The sequence below is a fragment of the Palaemon carinicauda genome, chromosome 23 (genome assembly GCF_036898095.1).
Source record: "Palaemon carinicauda isolate YSFRI2023 chromosome 23, ASM3689809v2, whole genome shotgun sequence".
NCBI lineage: Eukaryota > Metazoa > Arthropoda > Malacostraca > Decapoda > Palaemonidae > Palaemon > Palaemon carinicauda.
Window position 1 is genome coordinate 90,542,864 of NC_090747.1, and position 27,989 is coordinate 90,570,852.

At 41.5% G+C, this 27,989-nt stretch overlaps 1 protein-coding gene across 1 annotated transcript; it reads right to left on the bottom strand.

Moving 5' to 3' along the window:
* Window positions 1–656: 656 nt before the first annotated feature.
* Window positions 657–27,820, bottom strand: LOC137617224 (ubiquitin-conjugating enzyme E2 L3). Its single transcript, XM_068347160.1, has 5 exons — window positions 27,756–27,820; window positions 22,958–23,053; window positions 22,712–22,840; window positions 20,146–20,203; window positions 657–2,977 (listed from the first exon to the last, which is right to left on the bottom strand). The coding sequence occupies exons 1-5, from the start codon at window positions 27,780–27,782 to the stop codon at window positions 2,823–2,825; spliced, it is 465 nt and encodes a 154-aa protein (XP_068203261.1). The 5' UTR covers window positions 27,783–27,820; the 3' UTR covers window positions 657–2,822.
* Between the last annotated feature and the right edge of the window lie 169 nt (window positions 27,821–27,989).

Below are 27,989 nucleotides of genomic sequence, written 5' to 3' on the forward strand. Positions count from 1 at the left end.
TTTTTCTACTCCTATAGTACCAGCCGAACTCGGTTGAGTCCCTTGTCAGGCTGGGAGGAACATAGAGAGGAGAGGTCCCCTATTTTGTTTCATTTGTTTGATGTCGGCTACCCCCCAAAATTGGGGGAAGTGCCTGGGTATATGTATGTATGTATAGTAAAGGACAATTGCTTCTATTATCATGTAAGAACAATTAAACTAAATGTACACAGAATGCAAAGACATAAATGAAAGGGAATGTGAGAGGTTGTCGTAGCCTCTCTAAAGAGAACCTGCGGCATTCTAGAGTAGTCCGAGTGGATGATACCATGTCCTTACTAAAAAGAAAGACAATGTGATTTGAACTTATGTAAGAATACAATATGCAAATATTTCTAACTACATTACTAAACCATAACTGATATACCTTACAAATACTGTTTTTGCTTAGCCAAAAGGTCAAATTGTTAATGCTATTAAACTGAATGTGAAAAAATTTTGCAGCCTTGTAAACATTGATGCCTATGTACGGACAAGAGCCTTCCTGTGTATATATATATAAAAAAAAAAAAAAAAAAAAACTTAATTCTATACTTCATTTTGTTTGTCCAAAATCAAACTAGACCACAAAAACCTGATTCTGTTCTGTACCAAAGGGTTAATAAATGGGTGAAAGAAAAAGTTATTAATTTAATGCACCTGTATTTCAGTAAGATTTTAACATAGTAATTCATAAGCTGAAATAAATATGCCAATTGGATTCATTATTGCAGAGAACTCTATAAACTTAATAACAAAGCTCCCTTTATCTTTAAAAAATTTACTTTTAAAGTCTAGAGAATATAATTAGGCTTTCAAAATTAACAATTTTCTTTTATATCCAAATTATAAGGGAAAATGGATAGTCTTCTACTTAATACATGATCTGTGTTGCTTGTACAGCTGGCCATTTCTAAAATAAAACTCAAGACCTTATTTACAACCTATACGTATATAAAGATTGTTTTCCAACATAAACATTCTTGGGTCCCAAGATGTGATAAACTAAAATACCTGTGCCTTTATGAAAAGATGGAGGAGACTAGCATCTCTAACCCCTTAACTGACAGCATACACTTTTGGTACACATTGCACAAGCAGACGGGATCAAACAACGGACAATTTACTCACCATCTGTAACCATTTTGCACTGACATGAGACGGAGAAAAGGCATTTGTATTTTATGTAAAATATTGTCTTATCTGTTGTAAAGTTGAAATCCAGAGACTAGTAACAAAACTTCTCAACAACTGCCCTTACATCTAAGATATCTTTTACATTTTTTCATTCAAATTATCTTTTCCAAAAGATGCAAATCACAATAGCAGCCAATGTAGACCCATACCCCTCAATCATAGAAAAGTTAATTTTAGATTACAGCCTGAATATATATATATATAATATATATGTATATAATATAAATCAAAACTACAAGAATATGCATAATTAAAATTTCAATCTTGCTACACTGAAAGCATTTAGATATCAATTATCAATTCGACATGGCTTTCATTTCATCAAATGAGGTTCCGAGTATATTTACTATACAAATATACTGCCAACATACTACATATGAAGGTTAGGTACCATTTACTTACAAACCGAGGATGTTGCCCCTTCCGGACTAAATGGATCATAAGAAAGGTCCACTACCTCAACATATACTGGAATAATTAAAGTGTTTGTTTACATCTGCAGTATTGCATACTAAAAACAAAAACATGTATAAAACTATGATTGCAGAGTAAATTCATGAAAAAAAAATCATGAAGCTGTTGTAGTCTAACCAGCCACCTTTTCTTTTGGAAGAAATGTATGGCTTGAGATCTATCAAGAGTAACAAAGATAAAAAGAAAAAAATCTTGATGAAAACTCAAGATATAACACTAATACTCCAATCATACTTTGCTTTTTGACAGAGTACAATGGTTCCACTTAACCTAGCACTGTACCTGTAAGTAATAGTACAAAGTAATTCCTCATGAGCCATTAATGTATGCCTGAGTTACTGTCACAAAAAGGACAGATGGGCATTAACGTGTTTTGGCAGAACCCTATTAGTCATCGATGACCCATTCGTAATGAACTGATGTACAAAAAGGAGGATGATTCCCACTAGTCAGACAAGTAAGGCTCGTCACCACCTTAGTCACTTCCCAAAAGAGCAAGCCGAGCGCATTCCTTTTGAGAAATAAAAGGAGGCCACTTTATAATATCAAACACACTGGTTTGGAACCAACCTAAATCACTATAATCCAGTTGTTGCTACACTGTGAAAACACTACTGTATTTTCTTTTCTCAAGAAAGTGATCTACAAAACCACTGGAGCGGCTGTAACAAGACTTTTAGAGCCAAATACTTATCTAATATTACAAAAGGCACTTGACAGATAGACAATGAAAAGCAATAATGCTACAGAAACCTCTCACAGCTACAAGTAGTTCAAAATATATGAGAAACAAAGAAAGTAAAAGGATAAGTGTCAATTTCATTCTCCTATGAAAAAATGTCTAAATTAGAAACTAGAGGCATACTGTATACGCTCTTTATACTAAATACTGACCTTGCAAAGAAAACCATAGGATATGTACACATCCTGCAGGGAAACAAATTTCCACACCTACACTACAATTCTAATCACAAAGTACATTTGGCCAATAAATAAAATTCATAAAAACTCATATAGGTATCTGCTGTAGGATCAGAGTAAGCTACTTTTCTTGAAATGTACTGGCTTCAATTCAATGCCACAGTCTATCTGTCAAGCACCTTTTCACATCACAGATTAGACGTAAGCTGGAGTTAGTCTGCAGGCCTCTTTTCAGAATTCTTCTTCGTAAATTCTTCAGCATTTTTCATGAACTTCTTTCTGTCTTTCGTATAGTCCTCTGCTAAATCCGCTCGCAGAGGGTGTTCTGGTTCAGGATCATTTACGAGGTTGATTAATGCCTCAATAACTGAAAATATGGAGTAAAAAGTTGTATTCAATTATTAATTATAACAGATATATAACTTTAAATTCCAGGCTATAGAAATCTGAGTCCTTTACAACTAGGATATTTCTTCAGCAGTACTGAAATGGCCAAGGAAATTTGACTTAATTTGGTTAATGACAGATACTGTGAGTGGGAAGCCCACCCATCTGTCTGTTCTAGAATAGCAAATTTTGTCCTTGAGCCAAGGACTAAGACAGGCAATTAATGTAGAAAATTCAATTTAAGGACTCGGGCTTGAATAGCTAGGAAAACATACAAGTACATGTAACTTGAAATTTTGTTATTTGCTCCTGTCGACGCTCATCATAATGCATCATTCAGCAAGATGTGTCAAAATCTACACAAGGTAATGTAAGGCATTTTTTTGTGTAGTAAAATACTTTGTTTATATGCATGAATCACTGACTAGTATTAATATATTTATGGTAATTAGTGTATTATGACATTGAAATCAAATACTGTACTGGTAGTCGCCGACTTGCGACGGAGATCAGGACAGAGAGATGAGTCGTAAGTGGATTTCGTCATGTCGAATTAAAAAAGTAAAGTTTCCGTAGATTTATTAAGATGCGTTATGATTTGGCAATCAACTCGATCATATTACTGTATCATTATTCTATTTTGTTTCATAGGATGTCATATACTCTATTAATGCATTTTTGTATTCTATTTTTCAATTTTGGAAGCATTTTACAATTGAGAAGTACTTAAAATTTTGTCTACCTTTAGTTATGATCAGCTGATCAGAAAGTGCCGCTACCTACCGTATCAAAATATGGCGTACGTACGTATGGGATATTTTTTTTTCTTTTAGAATTTCTTAACTTATTAGAAATATCATGAATATTACATCAGCGCCAATATGTTACAGGAAATCAGTTTCCATACAGTTCGTCTAATCGTTAGGTCTAATGCGAAATAGTTGTACAGTAGCTCTTTCTCTGTGCGTGTGTGTGCTCGCTCTCGCAATCGTATACGGGTAGTTCATTTTTAAAGCTTCATACAGTATTAAATTTTTAGTTCAATATTAAGCCTTCATATTTCATTAGACATTATTGTGTTCAATTGAGGTTTATCAAAGCATGTTTATATTTTATTTTTCAATTTCTTGATTGCATCAATAATCAACAAATACTTTTGATTTACTTTCAGTTGGCATCAGCTGATCTCAAGGTCACGTTGCCATATTACGATTATGCACACACAGAACAACACTGATTAATATAATTTTGTTGACATTCGAAATATCTTCATAATGAATATTATATCAATGCCAATATGTTATGGGGGTCTCTCCCCCCCCCCAGATACATGACGTCACAAGACACGTGACGTAAACTCTACGAAGAATGACTTGCAAAATATGTAAGTTTATTTTCTTGTTTCTTGCAAGAAATTACATGTAAAAGAAAATACTAACTTACCAAACAAAAGTATTTCATTTTTATAATGTAATAGGAAATATATTTTCAAGAAAATATTTGTCCTATTCATATACTTTTTTAGATAAACATTGATCTATTATCAGAGATTAGATACAACTAGCGTAGTTAAATTTACACTACGTAGTACTCATGACAACTGATACAGACCCATAAAATACTTTGTTGTATCATTACTTAATATTTCAATAATGGGAATACTAATATTAATCGTTAGCCTCTTGGAAGGAAATCACTGTACAGTATTGCATGGTTGCTTTCCACCGGTGATGTGACATCACCAGACATATATGAACTCGACAGATATTAAAACTTTTCTTAATGTATTTTCTACTGAAAAGATACTGAATATTAATAAAAGATAATAATTTAACAAGATAAATTAGTTTATTTTCATACAAGAAAATAGATTATTTTCAAGGAAATATTCGTCCTATTTCCGATAAACTTGTGACGTCATCACCCTGAAAAAAATTGTCGTAAAGTCGAATCGTCATAAGTCGCATAGGTCGTAAGTCGAGCATTACCTGTAATGCTAAGAGCATTGTAACTCATGTGAATTGCTATTTGATGGGTTAAAAGTATCATAAGACATTTACAAAGAGTCATACTGGTAGTAAGGCCAAAATAAAAAATTTTAAGTAATTTTTATTTTTCCTAACATACTTACCGAGAACTACTTTCTTAGGAGTTACCTGTAATCTCCTCTCTACCGACCAGAGTTTTGTGTAGTATATCCTAAACCCGTTTTCTATGGAGGGCTAACTCGGGAGTAAGAGAACGTGCCCCGAGGGTAGCTTTTGCGCTAGGTCGAGGTCCGCTTGGGTCGTGAGCGTCAGTAAGTTCTTCGGAAGAGCAAAGGGAGTGAGTATCCACTTCAGGTTTGGAGAGGAACGCTCCACACGGTTTTCCGGCTCTAGGCCCAGGACAACGGCGGATCTGCTCCATAACGCACAAACACAAGACACAGGAACGCATGGAATCAAAGGAATACACTTGGGAAGCACAAGGAAGGGTAGTGAACGCACAGGAACAAAAGGGATAAGCACAAGTTACCACGCGGTAAACACGTGGGACACACGCGGCGTACACAAAGGGTCGAGAGAGACGTGGTGTCACGTCGCGACCAGAGAACTTACTGAAGCTCACGACCCAAGCGGACCTCGACCTAGCGCAAAAGCTACCCTCGGGGCACGTTCTCTTACTCCCGAGTTAGCCCTCCATAGAAAACGGGTTTAGGGTATCCTACACAAAACTCTGGTCGGTAGAGAGGAGATTACAGGTAACTCCTAAGAAAGTAGTTCGAGGCAAGTATTCGTGTTGGAACAAACTATATTTCATCAAACTTCTATAATATTAGTATATAATTGAAAGTATTGTAGGTGATACCAGAAGGTGTGAGTACTATCTGAACAAGTATGTTAACATAGTCAGCGCAAAGATTTAGTTCGAAACCAGTTCTCAGGGCATTTGTACAGTGTTATTTCAAGCATTTCAAAGTCTATGAAGAGTTTGCTTGGCTATATTAATTGGATAATCTTTTTATATTAGAGAAGTATAAGATTTTGTATTGCATATCCATAATCTTAATGAGTTGGTCAACAGCTTATTAGGATAACCCATAATATTACTGTAGGTGTACATATAGCAGTTCAACGGATTTTACATTTAAAGACGTTTACATTATTTGTATGTTAATACCGAGATAAGTATATCTTATTTCATGTTGTGGCATTAAGTTCACCGCAGCTATTTCCTATGAGTACAGTATACAACCCTTTGGTCTTTAAAAAAAAGGGAGAGAGACTCATTTGTGGGAGGAAGTCCCCTAGAACCAAACTGGAAGACATCTCACCTTTAAAGATTTAAAGGTCGCTCACAAATGGCAGACGCAAAGGGACAGTGACATTGCCCTAGCAAGCAGGACAATGCCCTAGAGACTGACCATATGTATCATATGATCAGCACCCAAGCCCCCTCTCCACCAAAGCTAGGACCAAGTAGGGCCAGGCAATGGTTGCTGATGACTCAGCAGATAGACCTATAGGCATCCCAAAACCCCACATCCTTAGCTCATACGGATGGTGAGGTTGCAGCAACCAAAGAAACTATCGATTTTGAGTGGGACTCGAACCCTAGTCTGGCGTTCACCAGTCAGGGACGTTACCACATCGGCCACCACAACCCCTAAAAAGAGTAAGAAAAGTAACTGGAAACATCACCTTTCCTGTTCCTGCAGAAGACAGAGGAAGGTAACTCCAACTTTTGTCAAACAGCTAATCATAGGTATGTAGGTGTTAGGACATTGGCTAGTCCTGGCTTAAAAGGAAACCAGTACTAGGACAAGGAAAACTTATGAGATGATGTTGGGAGTATCAAACCAAGCACATCAACAGATACATTGGGTAAGACACCAACCCATAATCTCCCTGGCAAGAGAGATGGAGGAGTTACTTTAAAGCAGATGTAATCTGCAAGAACGACTTCATAAGTCTGACCAATGGGTAACAGTTGTAACTGCTGCAGCCCCTTGACAATGGAAGAAGAAAGAGGTAGAATAGCAAGTATTTTTCCTAGAGACTTAGGCAAAACAAGTTAGTTCAGATGAGATACATAAAAAGTCCAATGAGGGAGCATGGAGTGTTAGAAAACTACTGAGCAGCATGTTCACAACACATGAAAGGGGTCCAAGGGCCAGTGGCTAATGTTCATAAGGTAGAGAGGAAAAGTGGATCGAAGCTGAAGCTTCAAGTACACCGACAAGTAAACTGCGGTACTTATTAACCAAAGTTGCCTCTGTAAGCAAGCAGTCTCATTAAATCAGAAGGAACAATGATTGGACATTTCCCTCTTGTTCCTAGGGCTGAAAAGGCTGTGATACTCATATGAGATGTTAAGTCCCCCTCGAGTAGTACTGCAGTGCCCTGTGTCAGCTTACGCAGAGGGATAGGATCGAGAAGGTCCCAAACTAGCATTTGAGACCTACTGGTACTGGGTCTTCATCAGTCAGTAGGACAAGGAAGGCGACAACACGCATCCCCTAAAAGTTTGACATGAAAAGCCTACAACTCTCCTACTCCCTTGCCAATGTAAAGACAGACAGTGTTCAAGGAAAAATGCTATGACACTCTCAAGTTAACAGTGGGCTCATGCGCCGGTGCCCTGAAGATAAGAACCATCCCACCCCTAGGCCTACATCTCAGGATAGACAAGACTGTTAAAATACCTTTGAACTTGAACTGATTACGCAAGAAGGCAGGACCCACACAATACCAACCAGCATCTCCAATTCTCTAGCCAAACCAGAGAAAAGAGATGATCTTGAGGGAAAGAGTTTAGGATGCCTTCCTCAGGTTGGCAGATGTGCTCGCCTGTGCCCTGAGAATAAGGACTGTCCCAACCAGAACCTAAGTCTAAGGGTAGGCAATATTTTGGGAAGGGATCAGTCCAAACTCTACTGAGCAGATATTTTGGCAGAGGCAAGTGAGGTAGTAGTGATCTGCTGATTAGGGCTAGGACCAGAGAGAAACTTTCTCTCTTGGACCTACTTCAACGCTGACAAAAAGGGACACCACCCAACTTAGGACCACATCAGTGTCCCATGAAAGGGACCAGGTAGGTGGCTGAACTCTTTCCATGCTACATGACCAGTGAAGTAACTCAATCCCCCGGAAGAGCTTTACCTGCTATTGGTATTTGGTATATCATTATCATCTGCAATATCAGGCTCTACACCTGGCTGACGAAGCACTGGGGAATCAGTTACCAGATGAACTGTCACTCCCTTTCAGAGGATATGGGTTGTTTTAAGGACAGCATATACCCTATCCTTACCTGGCCTACGGTGCTGGGAAGCAACACGTGTGGGATCGCTGACTTTTAACTGGTGCCATGATCTGCTTGGCATAATCCAAAGAAATCAAACAGTGGGTGAGCTCTGTTAGTCCCTCCTGACAGAGGAGAGCTACTCTCTAAAGGCAAGGATGCTAGTTTTCTCAGCTGGGATAGGGAAGGTGGACAAAGTCTCCCCCTTTGCCTGGGTCCAAACCGTATCCGGGACAGTTCACCTGCATCCAATTCTAGGAGAAATCCCTCAAATCAGGCTCACAGCCTCTAGCTGAACCACGATGGTAACAGTCGAAAGATGAAAGCTGATACTCCTTCTAGAAGAGGGAGAGCAGTTTTCTAAAGGCCACGACTTTTCTCCTTAGTCACGACAGGAATGATGCCGATTTGAGCAAATGCTCACCATAACTTGGCCTATGGATCCACTTAAATGAAACCTACAATAAAGGTCAACCAGTGAGATCTGTCACTCCTTACCAAAGGACAAGAGCAGAAACTACAAAGTTAATAGGAGCTTTTTGAGAAATGTCTGAAAAAGAGAATAGGAGGGACTACGATGACTCTTCGAGGAAGAAGCTGGTGGTGGTTATTGCTGGGATTTGGAGAAGGTCGGACCCTTTCTTAAACCCCCAGCCAGAAGGCATGACCAACACCAAAGGCTTGGCAAGTCTACCTTGAAAGACCAGAGGCCTTGAAAGATACCACACAGGGGATGAAGGGAGTAACGATTCATGGCATCCTCTTTCACTGTAGCCTCAACATCACCCAACTGAGAGACATATGAGGAGTCCGAGCACCTATTCTTATAGCAATTGTGTTTTTCTCAAAAGGAGTTATGTGTCTCATAACAAGCATTAGTTGACAGACTATATCCCTAAGCTACAGACCTGTTCTGGTATAGTTTACTCTTCCAAAAATATTAAAACTCAAATCCAAACAGATCCTGGAAAATATAATCAGGAAGCAGACGATGCATCAGGTCGTGAATGGTCTCATTCTATGTCTTGGAAACAATCTTTTGTTCCAGAGAACAAGAGCAGGTACTGTGTACCCTCCCTCTAGTGAACATATGTGGTCAGGCTGGCTTGTTACTCGATATCCCAGAGCAAAGATCAGTAACCAACAAGCTTGACACAATACACAGTGCACTAGGGGGGGTAAGACCAGTACCAAGCGATCTAACCTCCTCCAAGTTACTGATGTACCTTAGGAAAGAAGAGAGATCAAATTGATACTCCATTGTCCAGGTAAACTGTTAGGGGAGGGCATTCAAGCTACTTGATCACTTCGCCAATTGAACCCATATGGTACCTATTGACACCTGGTGATTGGCCCCTCACAGAACGGATTAGACCCACAGTATGCAGGTGAGCTGTAGTGGATTCACGGCCTGCTGCCCTCATCTGCATCTGTGTGGGATAATCACTTCATCAGAATTGAAGAGATTGACTAAATTCCCCATGAGTTCTTGCAATTGCATTTTCTCATTTCTTTGACTTCTGAAATAAACTGTGAAAATCAGAGAGGTATGAGGTCCTAGTGTTCAATTACCTAGTAGGTGTTTGGTTCAGAGGGACCCATCACCTGGTATTAATGCAAACACTAGTCACTGCTGCACTGGTTTCACCTTGTTGACCAACCCTGAAGGTACCAAAAAACCCAGTAACAGCTCAAAGGTGAACAGCAGTAGCAGTTACACCTAGTGTTATAAAGTTTTTTTGACTGGCCAGGCAGTACTACATTAGATCCCTCTCTCTGGTTACGGCTCACTTTTCCTTTGCCTACTTGTACATTGAATAGTCTGGCATATTCTTTCCACATTCTCCTCTGTCTTCATACAACTGAAAACACGAAGATTAACATACAATTTTTCTTCGCTCCAGGGGTTAATTGTTCAGTGGTTACTTTCCTCTTGGTAACTGTAGAAGAGACTCCTTTAGCTATGGTAAGCAGCTCTTCTAGGACTCTTCAAAATCAAATCATTGTTCTCTAGTCTTGGGTAGTGCCATAGCCTCTGTACCATGGCCTTCCACTGTCTTGGGTTAGAGTTCTCTTGCTTGGGGGTACACTCGGGCCACTATTCTATGATATTTCTGTTCCTCTTGTTTTTTCTTCAAGTTTTTACAGTTTATATATGAAAGATCTAATTTAATGCTGTTACAGTATTAAAGATATTTTATTTGGCTTGTTCATTACAACCCTTGTGGTTTATTAATTTCCTTTTATCCTTTCCTCACTGGGCTATTTTTCCCTGTTGGAACCCTTTAGACTTATAGCATCCTGCTTTTCCAGCTAGGGTGGTAGCTTAGGCTTATTATAATAATAATAGCTCACAATTGTTAACTAACCCATAGGACTGGTTGGGATGTAAGCTAAGTTCCTTTAGCTATACTGTAACAGCAATAGTAGCAGCATGAACGATACCTCTATCGGTCTACCTGAATGTTCTTTCCTAGGACAATAATACCCGGCGTAAGGTCAACGGCCGGGCTTTCCAAAACTGAAGACTGGGGGATCATCTTAATGGGAAGGTCTCCCTGTTCTCTAGGGTAAGCAGAGAGATACAAAACCTTGGGAGTTTGCCCTTTAATCCAAAGGTCGCTGATCTTCTTTGGTCTGCCCTCCAAGACGTTAACCGAAGAAGTTTCAGTAGCCGGGATCAGTCCAACTTTCCTGACCTTGAGGACAAACCTAAGGGAGAACGATCACTCTTGGATCTTTTCTACTCCTCTGGGCATGAAGTAGATATGCTATTATACTCCTGTCTCTTCTTAAAGATGTGTAAATTCATCAATAAATGATTATCCAAAACTTGCATGCTTGGAGGCACAGTGCTCACAAGAACTTAGAATACCAAAGTATGTCGTCCTTCAAGAAAGAAAACTAGTTCCTCTCGACAGGGTTTTCTTCTACTCTCGTAGGGGGAACGTCATGAGTCGCTACTGAGGAACAAGCGCACGCTCCGAAGCACTGGCGTGCTCAGGTGAGCCTGCTCGTGTGTTGAGACATGTTTCTGACCATAACACCATCACTATGATCCTGTGAAAAGTGTTTCTTAAAATTGGAGGGCGCTCTAGTCCCAGATGTTAATTCCCCTTTTGATGAATAAGTTGACATTGATACTGGAAACAATTGTCGCAGAGTTGAAGACTAAGTTAACGACCACGAGAGAGAGAGAGAGGAGAGAGAGAGAGAGAGAGAGAGAGAGAGAGAGAGAGAGAGAGAGAGAGAGAGAGAGAGAGAGAGAGAGAGAGAGAGTGTGCGTGCGTGTGTGTGTGTGTGTGTGTGTGTGTGTGTTAGACAAAAGGTTTGCCCTTTGGTCGTTCCACCTTGGGCGACTGACAATATCAACTATTCCTGTTTTGGCTATTTTACAGGCTTGGAAGTAGGGTATGAGCATATAAAAATATGACAAATACTGTGTAGAAAGTCAATAAATGGAAATAATGACAGTAGGGTTAACTTTTACTCATGAAAACAATAAACAATACTAATATGAAATATACTTCTAAGACAAGAAAATTATATTTTGTAAAAATTAGAGATATAAAACAAGAAAAAATTTGACGTGTGTGTCACTGTTTACAGCTATCAGGATTAAAAATGTGATCAGTGATACAATATAGAGGAAATATCCTAGGAATTCTGAAATCAATAAAAAATAAGGGAAAGATATAATTATAATTATTAATACAAGCTAGGCTACAACCCTAGTTGAAAGAGCGAGATGCTATAAACCCAAGGGCTCAACAGGAAAAAATAGCCCATGAAATAAATAAACTACAAGAGAAGAATAAACCATCAAAATAAAATATTTCAAGAACAGTAACAATATTAAATTAGATCCTTCACATAAAAAAAAAACCATGAGGAAGAGAAATAAGATATGGATTGAGACATTTTCATATATTTATAGTAATGAGATAATATGGTGTGTCTTTAGATATATGTGTGATAACATTCGACCAAACAAAGCTCTTCACAACTTGCATGACTGGTGTTTTGGGTGTCATTGTTGATGGGAGTAATGGGAATGAGTGGAGGGGAAGAGAGCGACACAGCTACGTCTTACATCAAGGGAATGATTTGTGTGATTTGAACATATTCCAACAGAGAAATACACTAATATAGCCCATACATAATCATGAATAAAGACTAGAATCGCAAGTGTTTCAGTTGTTAGTGGGGCGAGATGTGAGCATTCCTACATCTCTAAGCTGGGAGGTGTCAGGGGTGGGTGTTGAGTAATATTGCCATTGGCTAGTGTAGTGTGATTATACATGGTAACTAAAATATCTCTTTCAGGACCAGGAATAAAGGCTAGAATTGCAAAGATGTTGGTTGGCTGAAGAAAGACGGAGGGGCTAATATCAGGGAGGGGAGATTTTTTAGTGAAATTTTCTGTGTGATATACGACCATCAGTTGTACACTTTTGTAGGATATACAAGTGATTTTAACTTCTGTATGGTTTATATTTGTAAATTATGTATCTGTTGCATCATCGTGTGTAATACCAGGAAAGTTTTGACATTGTAGCAAAGAGGTTAAAAACGACAAATTCTAAGTAATATGTATTTTTCCTAACAGTACTTACCTCGAACTACTTTCTTAGGAGTATCTGGGATCTCCTCCCAACCGACCAGAATTTTATGTAGTTTACCCTACTCCCGTTTTCTATGCGGGGTAACCTCTGGCGGAGTGATACGCGCCATGAAGCGACCCGGGGTCAGAGAGCATGTCTGCTCAGGTCTCGATCTCCAGTAAGTTTTTGACAGATAGGTTTCTACTGAATCCTGTAAGGCACTCTGGGTAGGATGGGTGGGCCATAACCCGAAAGTAGTTCGAGGTAAGTACTGTTAGGAAAAATACAAATTACTTGAAATTTGTGATTTGTTCCAACACGGAGTACTTACCTCGAACTACTTTCTTAGGAGACTTATACCTTAGGAGGTGGGAGTGTCCCTCAGGACCCAGAGACCGTGACGAGGAGAGAAAAGGAACCTAGATAGGAGGCTAGGTTCTGCTGACCCCCAAAGAAAACACGAGAAATAGGGAAAACTACCCAAAAAACTATCTTAGTGTCTAAGTAACTCACCGCTGTAAAAATCCTTGGAGATGTATTCTTTCACTGACGGTGTATCCCATGGCAGTTAAAGAATTTTAGGGTCATTTCAGGGAAGGTAATAGGGGAAAAAAGGGGGGGTAAGGAAGGAACCTGTGTCTCTTGGACTTACTGCCCGTGGTTTCCCCGGGGCTACACCTTTAAATCTTTTGGAGTGCGGAAATGACAGGACCAAGAGAGAATCCGTCCAGGGACCTCCTCGAACAATCCTTTAAGTAGCGAGCTGTGAAGGTTGACTGACTAGACCATGTACCTGCCCTCAGGATTTGGCCCACTGCCATGTTCTTCTCAAAGGCCAACGAAGTACTTAGCCCTCTATGTCGTGGGGTCTAGCCCCGGAAGAGGAACCCTGCACTACTGTAGGCTCTCATGATCACCTGCCGTAGCCAGAAGGAGATTGTATTCTTGGAGACTGGCTTCTTTACTAGTCCCGAGGAGACGAACAGACTCTTGATTTCGGGTCAAAGTCTGGCTGTCCTCTCTAAGTACTTCCGTGCCGCCTTGACAGGGGGGCACAGAAGCAAGTCCCTCGGGTTGTCCGAACGAGGGATTGCCGGCACTGAGAATCCTTCAAACTTGGGGTCCCAAACTGCTGGATTCTGAGTCTTGGCCACGAAGGATAGTACGAACCTGAAGGTAGCTTCACGCCCGCCCTTCGAGTGTGATACCTCATACGAGTCCATGAATCTCCCCTACACGTTTTGCTGATGCCAGCGCCAACAGAAAAATGTCTTGAGGGTGAGCTCTCTGTCCAAGATGTCCTTTAGGGGTTCGAAGGGAGGTTCTGACAGCATCTTCAGGACTCTAGCCACGTCCCACTGGGGCACCCTAACGGCCTGAGGGCGGCACGATTGCTCGAAACTCTTGATGAGCATCGAGATATGTCTGGAAGTACCCAGGTCGATGCCCTTCAGGAGGATGTCTGGAGGTACCCAGGTCGATGCCCTTCAGGAGGAAGACTTGGCCTGGGTTACCTCGTTCCTGAGATAGACCAGGAAGTCCGCAATCTCCGGGATGGAGGCCTGCAACGGCTTGATATTCTTCGAGACGTACCACTTAGTGAAGGTAGACCATTTTGCCTGGTATACTGCGGCTGACGAACGTCTCAGGTACCCTGACATCCTTTTTGCCGTCTTCGACGAATACCCTTCCTTCCTCAGGAGGCGCTCGATAACCTCCACGCGTGAAGGTAGAGGGACCGAGGGTTTTCATGGAACCTTTGAAAGTGTGGTTGCCGGAGAAGGTCTGGTCTGTCCGGAAGGGGCCAAGGTGGAAGTCGCGCCTGTTCCTTTAGATCTGCGAACCACTCTCTCTCCGGCCACCAGGGCGCTACCAAAGTCATCCACAGGCTGTCCGCTTGTCTCACCCCGTTGAGGACTTGCCTGAGAATCGCGAAGGGAAGGAAGGCGTAAACGTCGAGATTGTCCCAAGGGTGTTGGAAGGCGTCCTAGAACGCCGCCTCCGGATCTGGCACAGGAGAACAAAACACGGGGAGCTGTGCGTTCAGTCTCGTGGCGAGGAGGTCTATCACTGGCGAGCCCCACTTCTGAATGAGAGTCTTGGCCACTTCTGGGTGCAAGGACCACTCGGACCCTACCACTTGACCCATTCTGCTGAGGCCGTCGGCCAGGACGTTTCTCTTCCCTGGAATGAATCTGGCCAAGATCTTGATCTGCTCTACTTCGGCCCATTCTAGTAACTCCATCGTGAGATCGCATAGCTCCTTAGATTTCAGTCCTCCTTGCTTCTTTATGTAGGCCACCAACGTAGCGTTGTAGCACATCAGCGCCAGGGTGTTTCCTCGGAGCCGATGGGCAAACTCTAGGCACGCTCTTCACACTGCCATAATTTCTAGCACGTTAATGTGCAGGTTCTTCTCCTCGTCTAACCAACTTCCTCTTGCTGTCTTGTCGAGGAGATGAGCACCCCAACCCTCCTTGGATGCGTCCGTGAACAGAAGCATCTCCGGAGGGTCGGCTGCGAAGGGCATTCCCTTGAGGGTGTTCGATCTGTCGTGCCACCACTCTGGGACTTCCTTCGTCTCCGGGGACACCGGGACCACCTTGTGCAGGGAGTCTCTCTGGTTCCAGAGCTCCTTCAGGTTCCATTGTAGTCCCCTGGGGGACCAGCTTCTCTAACGACACGAGGAGGCCTATCAGTCTTTGCCAGTCCTTGGCTCTCCTGGGCTGGCCAACAGGAAGGGCCGGAGGATCTGATGTAAGTTGTCCAGTCTCTCCGCGGAAGGGAAGGCTCTCGCCAACCGGGAGTCCAGGACCATTCTGAGGTAGTTCATCCTGGTGGAGGGTATCAGTTGGGACTTCTCCAGGTTGATGATGATACCCAGGATGTTGCAGAACTGCAGGAGCTTCGCGCCTTGCTCCCTCAGTACTTCCGAGGCTGAAAGTAACAACCAGTCGTCCAGGTATCAAATCAGGCGGATGCCCTGTTCGTGTGCCCAGGCTGAGACTGTTGCGAAGACCCTCGTGAAGACCTGAGGGGCTGTGGACAGACTGAAGCAGAGGGTCTTGAACAGCAACGTTTGGGTACCCCATGTTACCCTTAGGTACTTCCTGCTGGAGGGGTGAACAGGGATTTGGAAGTATGCGTCCTTGAGGTCTATGGACATCATGAAGTCCTCTTCCCTCAAGGCCGCTAGGACCGATTTCGGGGTTTCCATCTTGAAGTCGGTCTCCAGCCCCCCGTCACTTTTTCCACCAGGAAGAGTCTGCTGTAGAACCCTGGACCCGGGTTTTTGACTGGTTCCATTGCCCCTTTCGCCAGCATCGCAGAGACTTCTTGTAGGGCTGTCCTTCTCAAGGGATCATTGGGTGCCAACCACCCCACCTGTAGATCTGGTATCAGAGGTGGGGGGGGGGGGGGGGGGGGGTCCGCCAGGACGGGCAACCTGTACCCTTCCTTTAGTACTGCTACGGTCCACGGATCTGCTCCGTGGTCTCGCCATGCTTGCCAAGAATGTTTGAGGCATCCCCACACCCGAGGCTTCGGCAGGAGTAGGGGGCCTCTCCCCCTACCTTCTTCGAGAGGCGCGGCCTGAACGCCCTCTTCTGGCGGCCGAATAAGAAGGCCTGAAGGCTGACTGCGTAGCAGGCGTTCCTCTACAGGGGGGCTGCGAAGATTGAGGCCAAGCCGTAGTAGGGGCGTCTCTCCTGGGCTGGCTAGGTGAGGCGCGAAGAGGGAGCGAGACGTCGGAGGGTGGCCTTCTATGGGCAGGTCTTCTCGTTGGAGGGGGTCTGGGCTCTCCCGCATCCTTCAGCTTCCTGACCCTCTCCACTGTCTCCTCCACTGCCTTCAGGGGGAACACTGAGTTGCCTCACAGGGGTAGGTTCCTCAGGGATCTCGCTTCTCTGTCCGGGAGTCTCCTGACGAGCTTGCTGAGCACGGTGTCCCTCTTTCGCAGCACCCAATTGGCAGCCTGAGCGATGGACTGGTAAGAGAGGAACTTTAGGGCCTTACACCCCGAGCTAATCAGATCTTTCAGCAAGGCCTGGTTCTCCCGAACTGCGAGATCGTTCGAGGCCCACCAATCTAGCAACGACAATACGTATACCAGGTCCCTGGGTTGCTCTTCCATCATGGAAGTCTCCGAAGGTGAGAAGCAAACTAGGGCGGTGGTAGCTCTCTCTTCTGCTGCTCCCTGGCTCAGGATGGCGACTGCTGGCTCTACCGTACAGGGACCGGCGCGGTGCCCTTCGGGAAGGTAGAAACGTCTCTGGGTCTTGAGGCCCTGGAGAAGTTTGGAGGCTCTTTGACTCTTGGGGGCTTCAGCGTGGTTGGCTACGATCCTGTCTACATGAGCCATACCCAGTCTAACGTCCCTAGCCAAAGGAAGCGCTAGTGAGGGCCCCTGTTGCACGGGCGCATCGACCAGCCTGCTGAGGTCCGAGAGCCAGTCTTCGTCCGTGGATGGCTTAGGCTCGTCCAGCCTGTGATGACGCCTAATGAGGCCTATCACTCTCCTGTAGGCCGAAACTTCTACGCCGTCATCTATACTTTCTGTCGGATGTTCCTCTGCTTGTGACTGGGGACCTCTGACGGAGGGTGCCGCTTGGGGAGGAGGCATCTTCCTGGCGCAGTCCAGTCTCGGTGGTTCAGGCTGGAGGACGGGCATCGCCGCTGAGATGGAGGGTTTCGTCCTGGGCCGATCTCTGCCTACGGAGGTCCAGGAGGTTGCGGGCTTGCTCGTAGAAGGAAGGTGTCTCTCACGTTCCGGTTGACTCGTTGCTGATTTTGAGGCCGGGACGCGGCTGCCAGACCGAAGGGGCGACTCTCTCTGCTGGGCGGATGGAGCCGGAACCTTCGCGGACTTATGCCTGTGCCCTGGGGCCTGAAGAGACGACTCTCTCCGTCGGTCGTACCTGCTGCTGGGGACGTACCTCACTGGCAAGCAAGCCCTTGGGAGCCAGCCCGAGGTGTCCGGAACCGCTGTAGCTTCCAGGAGTTGACTACGTGGGATGGCGACCCGCACCCATTCCTCTCTCGGGGAGCAGCTTTTCCTATACTTCGTCCTGGGGTATCTCGAACGCCTCCCCACGTGGCGGGATCTGGAACGGGAGCGTGAGCGTGACCTATCTCGCCGTCTTCTATGGTCCCTCGGGGCTCCATCCTCCAAGGAGTAGGAGTAGGCCTCGACCGCGGAGCCCGAAGACTTGTAGGACCTCACTGAAGGGTCTGAGTCACGCCGCGTTGCTGGTGGGTCCACGCGTCGATCGGCCGGCGACGAAGGCTCCATGAAGACGGACGGGAGCGTAGCTGAAGGTGTTGGAGGGGAGCGGGGAAGCTTCTCGCTGGGGAACCAGGTCTCTAACTCTCCTTCCAGCCTCACGGGTGATCTAAAGGGCGTCTTCGGAGGCGACCACGCGAGGGGGTCTGACGGCGGCGAGTCCTCCTTCTCGGTGACACCCTCGGCTGCGGACGGACCAGAAACACATGCCCAAGAGGGGGGAGAAGAGGCTGCAGCAGTCTTTCCCCACATAGGGTCGTCCCTCCCTCAGGCCCCCCACTTGCCTGGATCGACGACACAACCCCACTATCAGGTAATTCAGACTTCTGGGGAAGGGCCACAGGCCTCTTCCCCGCAACTAACTTACCTCGTCCCCTACTCTGGGTAGGGGAGGGCGGCAGACACACTATCCGACGATACGCCGGGCAAAGCAAGAGGCGAAGAGATGCTCGGTTTCCTAGGCGATCGCCTGGAAGACTTCTTTTTCTTGGTGCCGTAACGCACCCACTGCACCTCTTTCCAGGACTCGCACTCCGGACACGTGGCTGTAGGGGAACAAACACTGCCCCTACACGAAGAACACAAGGAGTGCGGGTCAACTTCAGGCTTTGAGAGGAAGGCACCACACGAATTACCGGCCATAGGCCCAGGGCAACGACGGGGATGCTCCATTACGCACTAGTAAGGAACCGCGAGACACAGGAACACAGAGGAAAAAGGATAAGGAATAGCACAAAGGGATCACGTTGGAACCGCGTTGGACACAAAGGGTCGCACTGGGTAAGGAGAGCGCGTCGGGATGTTATCGCGACGCGACCAGAAAACTTACTGGAAATCAAGACCTGAGCAAGCATGCTCTCAGACCCCTGGTCACCTCATGGCGCGTATCACTCGGCCAGAGGTTACCCCACATAGAAAACGGGAGTAGGGTAAACTACACAAAATTCTGGTCGGTTGGGAGGAGATCCCAGATACTCCTAAGAAAGTAGTTTGAGGTAAGTACTCCGTGTTGGAACAAACAGGTATATATATATATATATACAGTGATACCTCTGGATACGAAAGTTTCTGCTTACGAAAAATTCAGGATACGAAAAGCGATACAAAGATTTTTATGCCCCAGTATACGAAAAAATTTTCAGGATACGAAAAGCTTACGAGATCCCAACTCGTCGCCGAGAGTACAGTACATTTTTTTTCAGGGTATCAACCCTTAATTTAGGTGTACAGGTAACAATACACCTTCACTGATCCAAATGCTTTACATACAGTACCATAACTTTTATACAGTAGTAAAGAAAATGGACCGTTTTCTTAGGGCTTGGAGGGGATAACTAGGCTATAACTACATTATTGAATAATCTCATGGTGGTTTCTGGAATGGATTAGGCTGTTTTTAACGGTTGGGTTAATTATTGAATGATAGAAATGGCTGCATTGCATGTTTATTACTACAGTTTAGCGTGTTTATGAAAGAAAAGGTGACTTTTTGAAAGGCTTGGAACGGATTAGACTATTTACATGTAAAACGCGACTCAGGATACGAAAAAATCAGGATACGAAACCGTATCCTGAACGGATTACTTTCGTATCCTGAGGCATCACTGTATATATATATATATATATATATATATATATATATATATATATATATATATATATATATATATATATATATATATATATATATATATATATATATATGATTGATGGGGTTGCAATAAAGCAATACCCTCAAGTAAACAAAATATTGTAAAATAAATTGGACTTACAAAAGAAAATCAAACCGGTAAAATTTGGAAATTTAAAGATATGTACTACAAAAATTATATGACTGAAATCAGCATGGGAAATTTTCTCCATGAAATTTTGACATCAACCATTAAAAATATCATATAAACTTGGTTACACAATTACCATAGTTTAACTATACAAATAAAAATAAGTTAGTCAATCTTTTCACTTTCAAAAACTTACCTTGGTCAGTTTTTGTAGCAGGTTTCCAATTTTCAGCGCTAATTATAGGTAAACAGACCTGGAAAATAAATATAAAATAATTAGGCCACTGAACAATAATTCTAAAATTAGGGTGCTGTGCTACAAGAAGTAAAATTATCAAGTACTTTCAAAGTTCTAAAAGTGGATAGAATTTCCAATTTACAAAATGAATATCCTTAAAGTGAAACTTATGGTAGTAAATATAAAAAGAGGTATGTTACCTTGGTGTTTTCACCACCACTTTCAAATATTTGCTTTCGTAGCCTTTGAAAGTTCTAAGATTATGAATTTAGGTGTTCATCATTCAAGGGTGTATTTTACAATGCATTGAATTTCACCAATAAGGAATGAACAAGTTTACAGTTAAAAGCTACACACACACACTCTCTCTCTCTCTTCTGTAATAAATCCCTCATGACCTGTAAAACTCTTTCTTGCCTTGATTCCTTAATTATATTATTGAAATTCAATTATTACCAATCATTCATTAAAATTTTCTACCAACAACAGTATAGGTAATGTTTTGCATCAAAATAATATTGAAGAGGGGAACAATATAAGAACTCTTTGACATTCTCAGTTTAAGTATATAGAAGGGATTGTGAAAGTTATAGAAAATAATAATTCAATAGCCACTAGTGGCCAAATACAAAGTTGTCTGTTTTCAATTCTAGTATCTAATGATCAGATTTATAACATCAGCAGCATTTCTGTACACTACAGTCTTTAACCCTTTTACCCCCAGGCTATTTGGAAATTTCCAACCCTTAACCCCCAGGGGGTTATTTTTTTCCCAGCACATTTTGCAGTATATTTTTTTTAAATTGCTCTAACAGCCTTAATTTTTGTCATAGAAAGGTCAGGTTGGTCCCATTCTCTTGGAAAATGCCTGAATTTTCTCAAAAAAAATTATAAAAAATATGAAAAAATAAATTTTTAGAGCATTTTTTTGCAAGGACGTACCAGTACGTCCATGGGGGTAAAGGGATGGCTTTTGTGAAACGTACCAGTACGTCCTTTGGGGGTAAAAGGGTTAAAAAGCATATTAAAGTGGAGTCATAATCTTCAGTCTGATTTCATAAAACCTCTAACAACCATAATTCCTTAAGCTAAGAAGAATAAATCTAATTGCTTTTAAATAGTACTTTCAAAGCATAACACCCACTTTCATATTACATTATGACAGGAACAGGTTACAAATAAATCCCTATTGCTAGTTTTAAATATAAGTGTGTAACTAGACAACTTAGTCAATATTTTCAACTCTTACTGGACTCATCATAATTACTATTAAAAAGCATAATAAAGTAATAGGGGAAGTTAAAGATTGATAAAATTTTCTCCTTGATAAGTTTGCCTATTTTCCATTGGGTTTAGAAGTATTTAGATTCTTTAAATCTGGAGAGTTGATCATGAGTGGCTTCTATGGAGTAACCACTTGTTAAATGAATAAGGCCTTGTTGATTTCTTCATCACCATAAAACTAACAGATTATTTGCTTTACCTTTGTATCAGTTTTTTTCATTACGAAAATTATCACTCACTCATCAAATAGGAATACCACAATTACTTGAAAGAATTCCGAGGTCGGATACAGTTTTCTCAAAATTTCTATTGCCTTGAATGTCAACAAATCATTAATTAACTCCGTAATTCGTATTTTGCCTAGCTATACAAACAAGAGCCCTTTAAGGAGTATGTCATCCGTGAAAACTTTAATGGCCATTGAATTGTTAATAAAGGCGAGTGTGGTAGTTTGATGGAAGTGAGAGGGGGGTTACCCATCTGTCTAACTGAATCACATCACTATTAACCTTTGGCCCAAGAACTGATGGGTGGTGGAGGCAGGAAGTTTAACTAGGAAAACCAACAAATTTCTAATAGCAATTAGTATTTTTTCTAACTGTAAAAATATTCTAGAACCTTACCACATTGGATATTAAGAATAGATTTTATTGATTTTGATTTGTGTAGCAATGTAATAGCAATCTAACTTCCCCCCCCACACACAAAAAAGAAAGAAAGGAAAAAAAAATATAGATCAACCCAAATATGGGGCTTGAAACCCTAATAAAGGACACAGCCATTATCTATTTCATTTTTGCAGTAGTTAATTTCTCCCAGTCTGGCAATTGGAAATTTCTATTGGTGACCAATCTTAAAAGTTTATTCAGGGATACTAAGGGTTCAGAGTGTTAGTCTGGGTTGATTGTCAAGCTAAATTACAGTAGCCAGTTAACCAACAGATTTGGTCTGATTCATACAGGCTAACAATCTGGCAATTTGTTTACTACTATATTGGAGCAATATATCAATTATTCTTAATCACTTACATACTATAAGATAATCCTTCAAACTTTCACATTCACTCTTCTACTTCAGAAATTTTACTTCATACTTACCATCTGTCATCCATCAATGAATCATCACTCTTGAATGCTTACTAAATGAATTTTCACTTTGATTCATTGTTTCCACCTTAAGTAGCTAAGGAAGAATGACATTTTTTAAACCATATATGATGGAAAATTTGAAAAATGCTTACCTGCCCTTTCTCATCGACATTTGGATGGTAAATTTTAGTTTTAAAGTTTATCTTAGGAGGCTTGAAAGGATATTCTGCTGGAAAATTAACTTCAATGCGAAACGCTCCTTTATTGTACGGTGGATTTTCCTGAAATATACCATAGAATACATGAGAAACTTATCTGCCTTAATCAGTACTGCACATTCAATAAAAATATATGAAAATCTACCCTCTATATGAATACAGTAGTGTAATGCTACTTACCGGAACAATAAGGCCTTGCCATGTTAATATATTACTCTCATCCACTTGTATATCACGAAAGGACTTAATCCCGGACTTTCGGATGTCTGCCAATTCCTGTAAACAGTTTAAAAATATAGTAATAACACTTAAATACGGTACGACAACATTAACAGTCTTCTCCCATGGTATCATACTGTTCTGAATAAGGTGGGAACAATAATATAAACTCTTTATGAACTACAGAATGTCTCTTAAGAAACTGTACAGATTTAGAAAGTTGTACAGTATACATACTAACAGAACACGAGTATAATCTTAAGTGTCTGAAATTCATATCTGTATCCCTGATAATCTTTTCCTGTTAAGTTATTCATCTGCTAAACCCTGAGTTATAGGAAGTGTTACCATTCCAGTTTTTTCTCTAGACTGAGGTTCTTGTATATGGCATATGACCCATGAACTTGAGCTTTAGTTCTTTGCAATAAATTCAACATGATGTCTCACCAAGGAAAATGCATATATATTTTTAAAAAGTTTCTAAGGGAACAGTGTTTCATTATAAATTAATTACAGTATCTCAGGTATGGCTAGTGCTGAACATTAACAAGTTTGCGTAAACATACAAAAATATATTCTGACCTTGAAGGCTCAAATATTAGTTTTGTGCTTCATATACAGTACTGGAAAATCAGATAGCCTAAGTGGTGTTACATGGTTAAAACCATAATGCAAATTTGAGAAAATAAAATGCTTCATTTACAACAAAAGTTTTCATATATGTGTAAGCTCTAGAAATAATTAGCCAAATAAGGAAGTAAATTATTCAAAATTTAAAATAAAATGCCACATATCCTCAAACCAGGAAATGGCATGATCCTAACAACCACAGCCTCACTTAACCCTTTTACCCCCAGGCTTTGGAAATTTCCAACCCTTAACCCCCAAGGAGTTATTTTTTCTCCAGCACATTTTGAAGTATATTATTTTTTAAATTGCTCTAACAGCCTTAATTTTTGTCATAGAGAGATCAGGTTGGTCTCATTCTCTTGGAAAATGCCTGAATTTTCTCAAAAAATTCTCAAAAATATGAAAAAAATATTTTTTATAGCATTTTTTTGAAGGACGTACCGGTACGTCCATGGGGGTAAAGGGATGAGTTTTGTGAAACGTACCAGTACGTCCCTTGGGGGTAAATGGGTTATAGAGCTACATGGGCAAATCTCAAATTGTCTGAGGTAGACTGGGAGTATCTCTTTAGAAGAGAAGGTAATTGTGTAGCCATAGAAAATACTGCGAAAGTGTATAAGTTTCAGATTGGCAACTTAAAAGGAGAATGAAAATGGCTACCAGATCCAATAGTACAGAAAATAAAATGGGGCATTAATGTCCGAAGACAATAAGAAACTTTTACATAAAGCATTCATGTTAATAATAATTTCTGTCGATAAGATAAGAGGTTCAAAATACTGTAATATGTTTGAAGGTCTATGTTAAATTAAGTCGGTTCCAGTCTCGGGAGGCTTTGTATATCAGCGGTCAGTTCCTCTCGCATTGATTAAAAATCAAATAGGCTATTTAACCGGTCCCGGTAAAATAGACAAACCTACTTTTAAGCTTATTTAACCGGTCCCGGTAGAATAGACAAACCTACTTTTAAGCTTATTTTGCCGGTCCGGTAAAATAGACAAACATGCAGAATCTACCAGTGATTGACATGCCAATTGACCATAATTTCAGCATCACTGAATGCACAAAACAAGATGATTTGCCAGATATACAGAATTCTGACTTAATACCAACAGGTACAGAATTATCTGCAGCCGATGGTGAAACAGAACCACCCACTTTTACTGAGAACAGTGCAGTTCCAGAACCTGCTAATCCTAAACTAGACCGTGTCACTTTGCCTCCAAATGCCAAGAAAAGGGGTAGACCCAAATGGTCAAACAATAATGTTCTGGGACTTCCAAAGAAAAAGTCAAGACTTGATAAGCCAACTCCATTCATCAAAAAATCATCTAATGACAGGGATCTACAGGTACTCGGCTACTTTGTAAGTGATAAAGATGCCATCCGTGGAGATGTTCTCTCTGAAAATGCGGTAGAACAAAACCCTTCTTCAATTCCAACAGCATGTCAGGATGAAAATGTTTCAATCCCTAAAATCCGCCGATATTTTGATTCAGCAAGATGGATTCTGTGGTCTGTGACTGTTGTCTTCAGTGGGTGCACCTTAAGTGTATTGGTAAAAGAACGCTCCCGAAAGGAAAGTTTTGGATTTGCAATTATTGTTGTGCCTAAAAATTCTAAGACAGCTGTATTTATTTTAATAATTGATTAAAATAATCGTTTTAATGATTTTTTAATTTGTAGTGAACAGGATTCAAAATTGTCTTTAAAATTACAGTATATAAATAAATTTGTTTCAAGTGTTGTAATTTTTTAGTTGGTATTATTACAGTTTCATCCATTATGGGAAATCTATTATAATAATATATTTCCCGAGTAAAGCAAGTCTTTTGTAGTATTTCTGTAAAATATTATCTGTCGCAAATGCCTAGTTCTTTATATATCGACGATCAAACTCACGCTACTCATGTCTTCCTCCCAGATTTTTTTAAAGTCTGTTGTTATTGTTGACTGTGTCTTGTATTTGCTTAAATGAGCCCTGTAACCACTATAATCCACTGACAAACTAGTCCACTATGAAGTCTTACACGTTTGGCCAATCACAGCGCCTGTCCACTATGACGTCATACATGTTTGGCCAATCACAGCGCGACAATACATTTTCTTCCCAGGCATTTCATTTCGTTCTTAGACATAGAGACCATAGAAAGCACGTAATCTCATGTTGCACAAGAAGTTGAAATTCCATCTTCTTGTCCTGACTGTTTCCTAACTTACAATGAATTTGTTGAAAAACTAGTGCATTTGTGCCAGAGACACAATTTAATTTTACAAAATAAAAATTGTCCTGCATGTCAGGGAACCTTCGCAACGGCTTCACGTTTTCCTCAAAGCAGCAGCACATCTTTATGAACCAACAGTTTAAGGTAAGCTTCATTAATTTATAGAGTATATTATAATGGTGATAGTATAAAGATGTATGCAGCAGTACCATCCCTTTGGATTTGGTTTGATGGAGGTGTTAGGTAGTGGCTGTAAGGGGGGGTGGCCTCGCAGGGGTAGGCCTAGGTAGGGGTACAGGGCCCTAGGTTAGGTGGTTGTATTAGGTTCGGTAGTGTCCCAAGATTCACTGTGGCCTTAAGGGGGGGTCGCAGGGGGTAGGCCTAGGTAGGGGTACAGAGCCCCTAGGCTAGGTTAGGTGGGTTTATTAGGTTCAGTAGTGCCCTGAAAATCACTGTGGCCTTAAGGGGGGGACGAAGGGGGGGTCGCAGGGGGGGCGGAGCCCCCCCCCCGGTAGGGCTAGATAGGGGTATAGGGGGAGGGGTGGTGGAAAGATAAGTATTCATTTATTGCAAATATCATTTGACGCCCCCCCCCCCCACACCCAAAACCCCGGTTCCCACCTGGTGTCCCCCATAATTGTTGGGATGAAGTAGGGTCTTTCTGCATTCTGGAACAACTTGTTGTTTTAACTCCAATTACATAGTAAATCTCTAAATCGGATGGTTTGCGATCAAAATAAACGTTAAATTCGTTGAAACTACACTATTTCTGATGCAACAAATATATTTTTATTCCAGTTTCCCCATAATGGATGAAACTGTAAATTTACCTTTTAGTTTTATTGCCATTATCTATGATATTTACCGGCTGAATAAGCTTAAAAGCAGGTTTGGCTATTTTACCGGGACCGGCAAAATAAGCTTGAAAGTAGGTTTGTCTATTTTACCGGGACCGGCTAAATAGACTCTTCCATTAAAAATAGACATCAATTAACGTAAACTTTCCTCCCTAACCTAACCTACAAGCCGTGTCATTACCTACTTACCTAACTGGGTGTTAACGCCCTCCCCCTTACACTGCTGTATTCTAAGTTAGACATAATACATACAGGTGGCCACTTTCGTACATACAACCCCAGTCTCGTAACTAATAACGCATTATATCATAACACCTGCAAGGGATTGAGTTCAGCTTGACAATTGTAGGATAATTTTGACCATTTTCAAAAATAAGTCTTAATCTTTCAAATTTGTACATAACCGGGTGGTTTAGAAGACACTGGACATTTTTTACTCTATACACGACTTCGATAAAATTGAAAGTAAGGGAGATAAGCTTGTCTCTCGATCTACAAACACCTACCTTGAATTAACCTTTCTACCTTGACCTGTAATTTAACAAAGGTATTTAGGAACAATATCAAGACCCAGAGGCTGTCACGGTGATAAATATATCCAGGTACTACCTATCATCTAATGGGGTAACTGAACTATGGTAGTCTACATAGGCAATTTATCAAACGGCAGTTTACCATAGGTGGGGTTAAAGTACCTTTCCATTAATTGTTAAATGTCAGGATTAGGAGTTAATTGCATTTACAGAAAATAAGTAAACTCAAACACGGTATTCTGAAACGGTATTTGGATCCCGGCATTCAATTCCAATCAGTCGTGCATCGAATTCCGAGGAATTAAATGCACCGAAATGGGGGAGAGAAGCCAAACATTTCCCTGCGACCTGATTCCCCAAGTTGTCACGTGAGGTAATGACTGTTCTCTTACAACTAAGCGTAAAGAATTGCTTTCCTAATGACAACATCACTTTTTAATAGCTTCCAAAGTTAATAGCAAGGACCATGTAGGAAAACTTTCACTGCGGGAGTTAATAATAGAGCAGGGTTTACCTTCTGCAGCCGCCTTGTTGCCGCCATACTTGTTTCTATAGCTTCTGTAATATTGCCAGATGCAAAAACAGCTAATCCTTCCTTTGCTTTATCTTCCAATATAGAAGAATATTTACATTACTTTAATTTAGAAATTGTCAAAATTATGTAACACGTAGTTACAATATATATATTTACTTAAATTGGATAACGATTGCGCAACGTTATTTATGATAAGGGCTTGTCGTAAATATG

Coding starts and splice junctions, on each gene's coding strand:
- LOC137617224 (XM_068347160.1), bottom strand. CDS start 27,782: ATGGCGGCAACAAGGCGGCTGCAGAAG. Junction 20,204..22,711: donor ATGTCGATGAGAAAGGGCAG/GTAAGCATTTTT, acceptor TTTATTTTCCAG/GTCTGTTTACCTATAATTAG. Junction 2,978..20,145: donor TGCTACAAAAACTGACCAAG/GTAAGTTTTTGA, acceptor CCATATTTTCAG/TTATTGAGGCATTAATCAAC.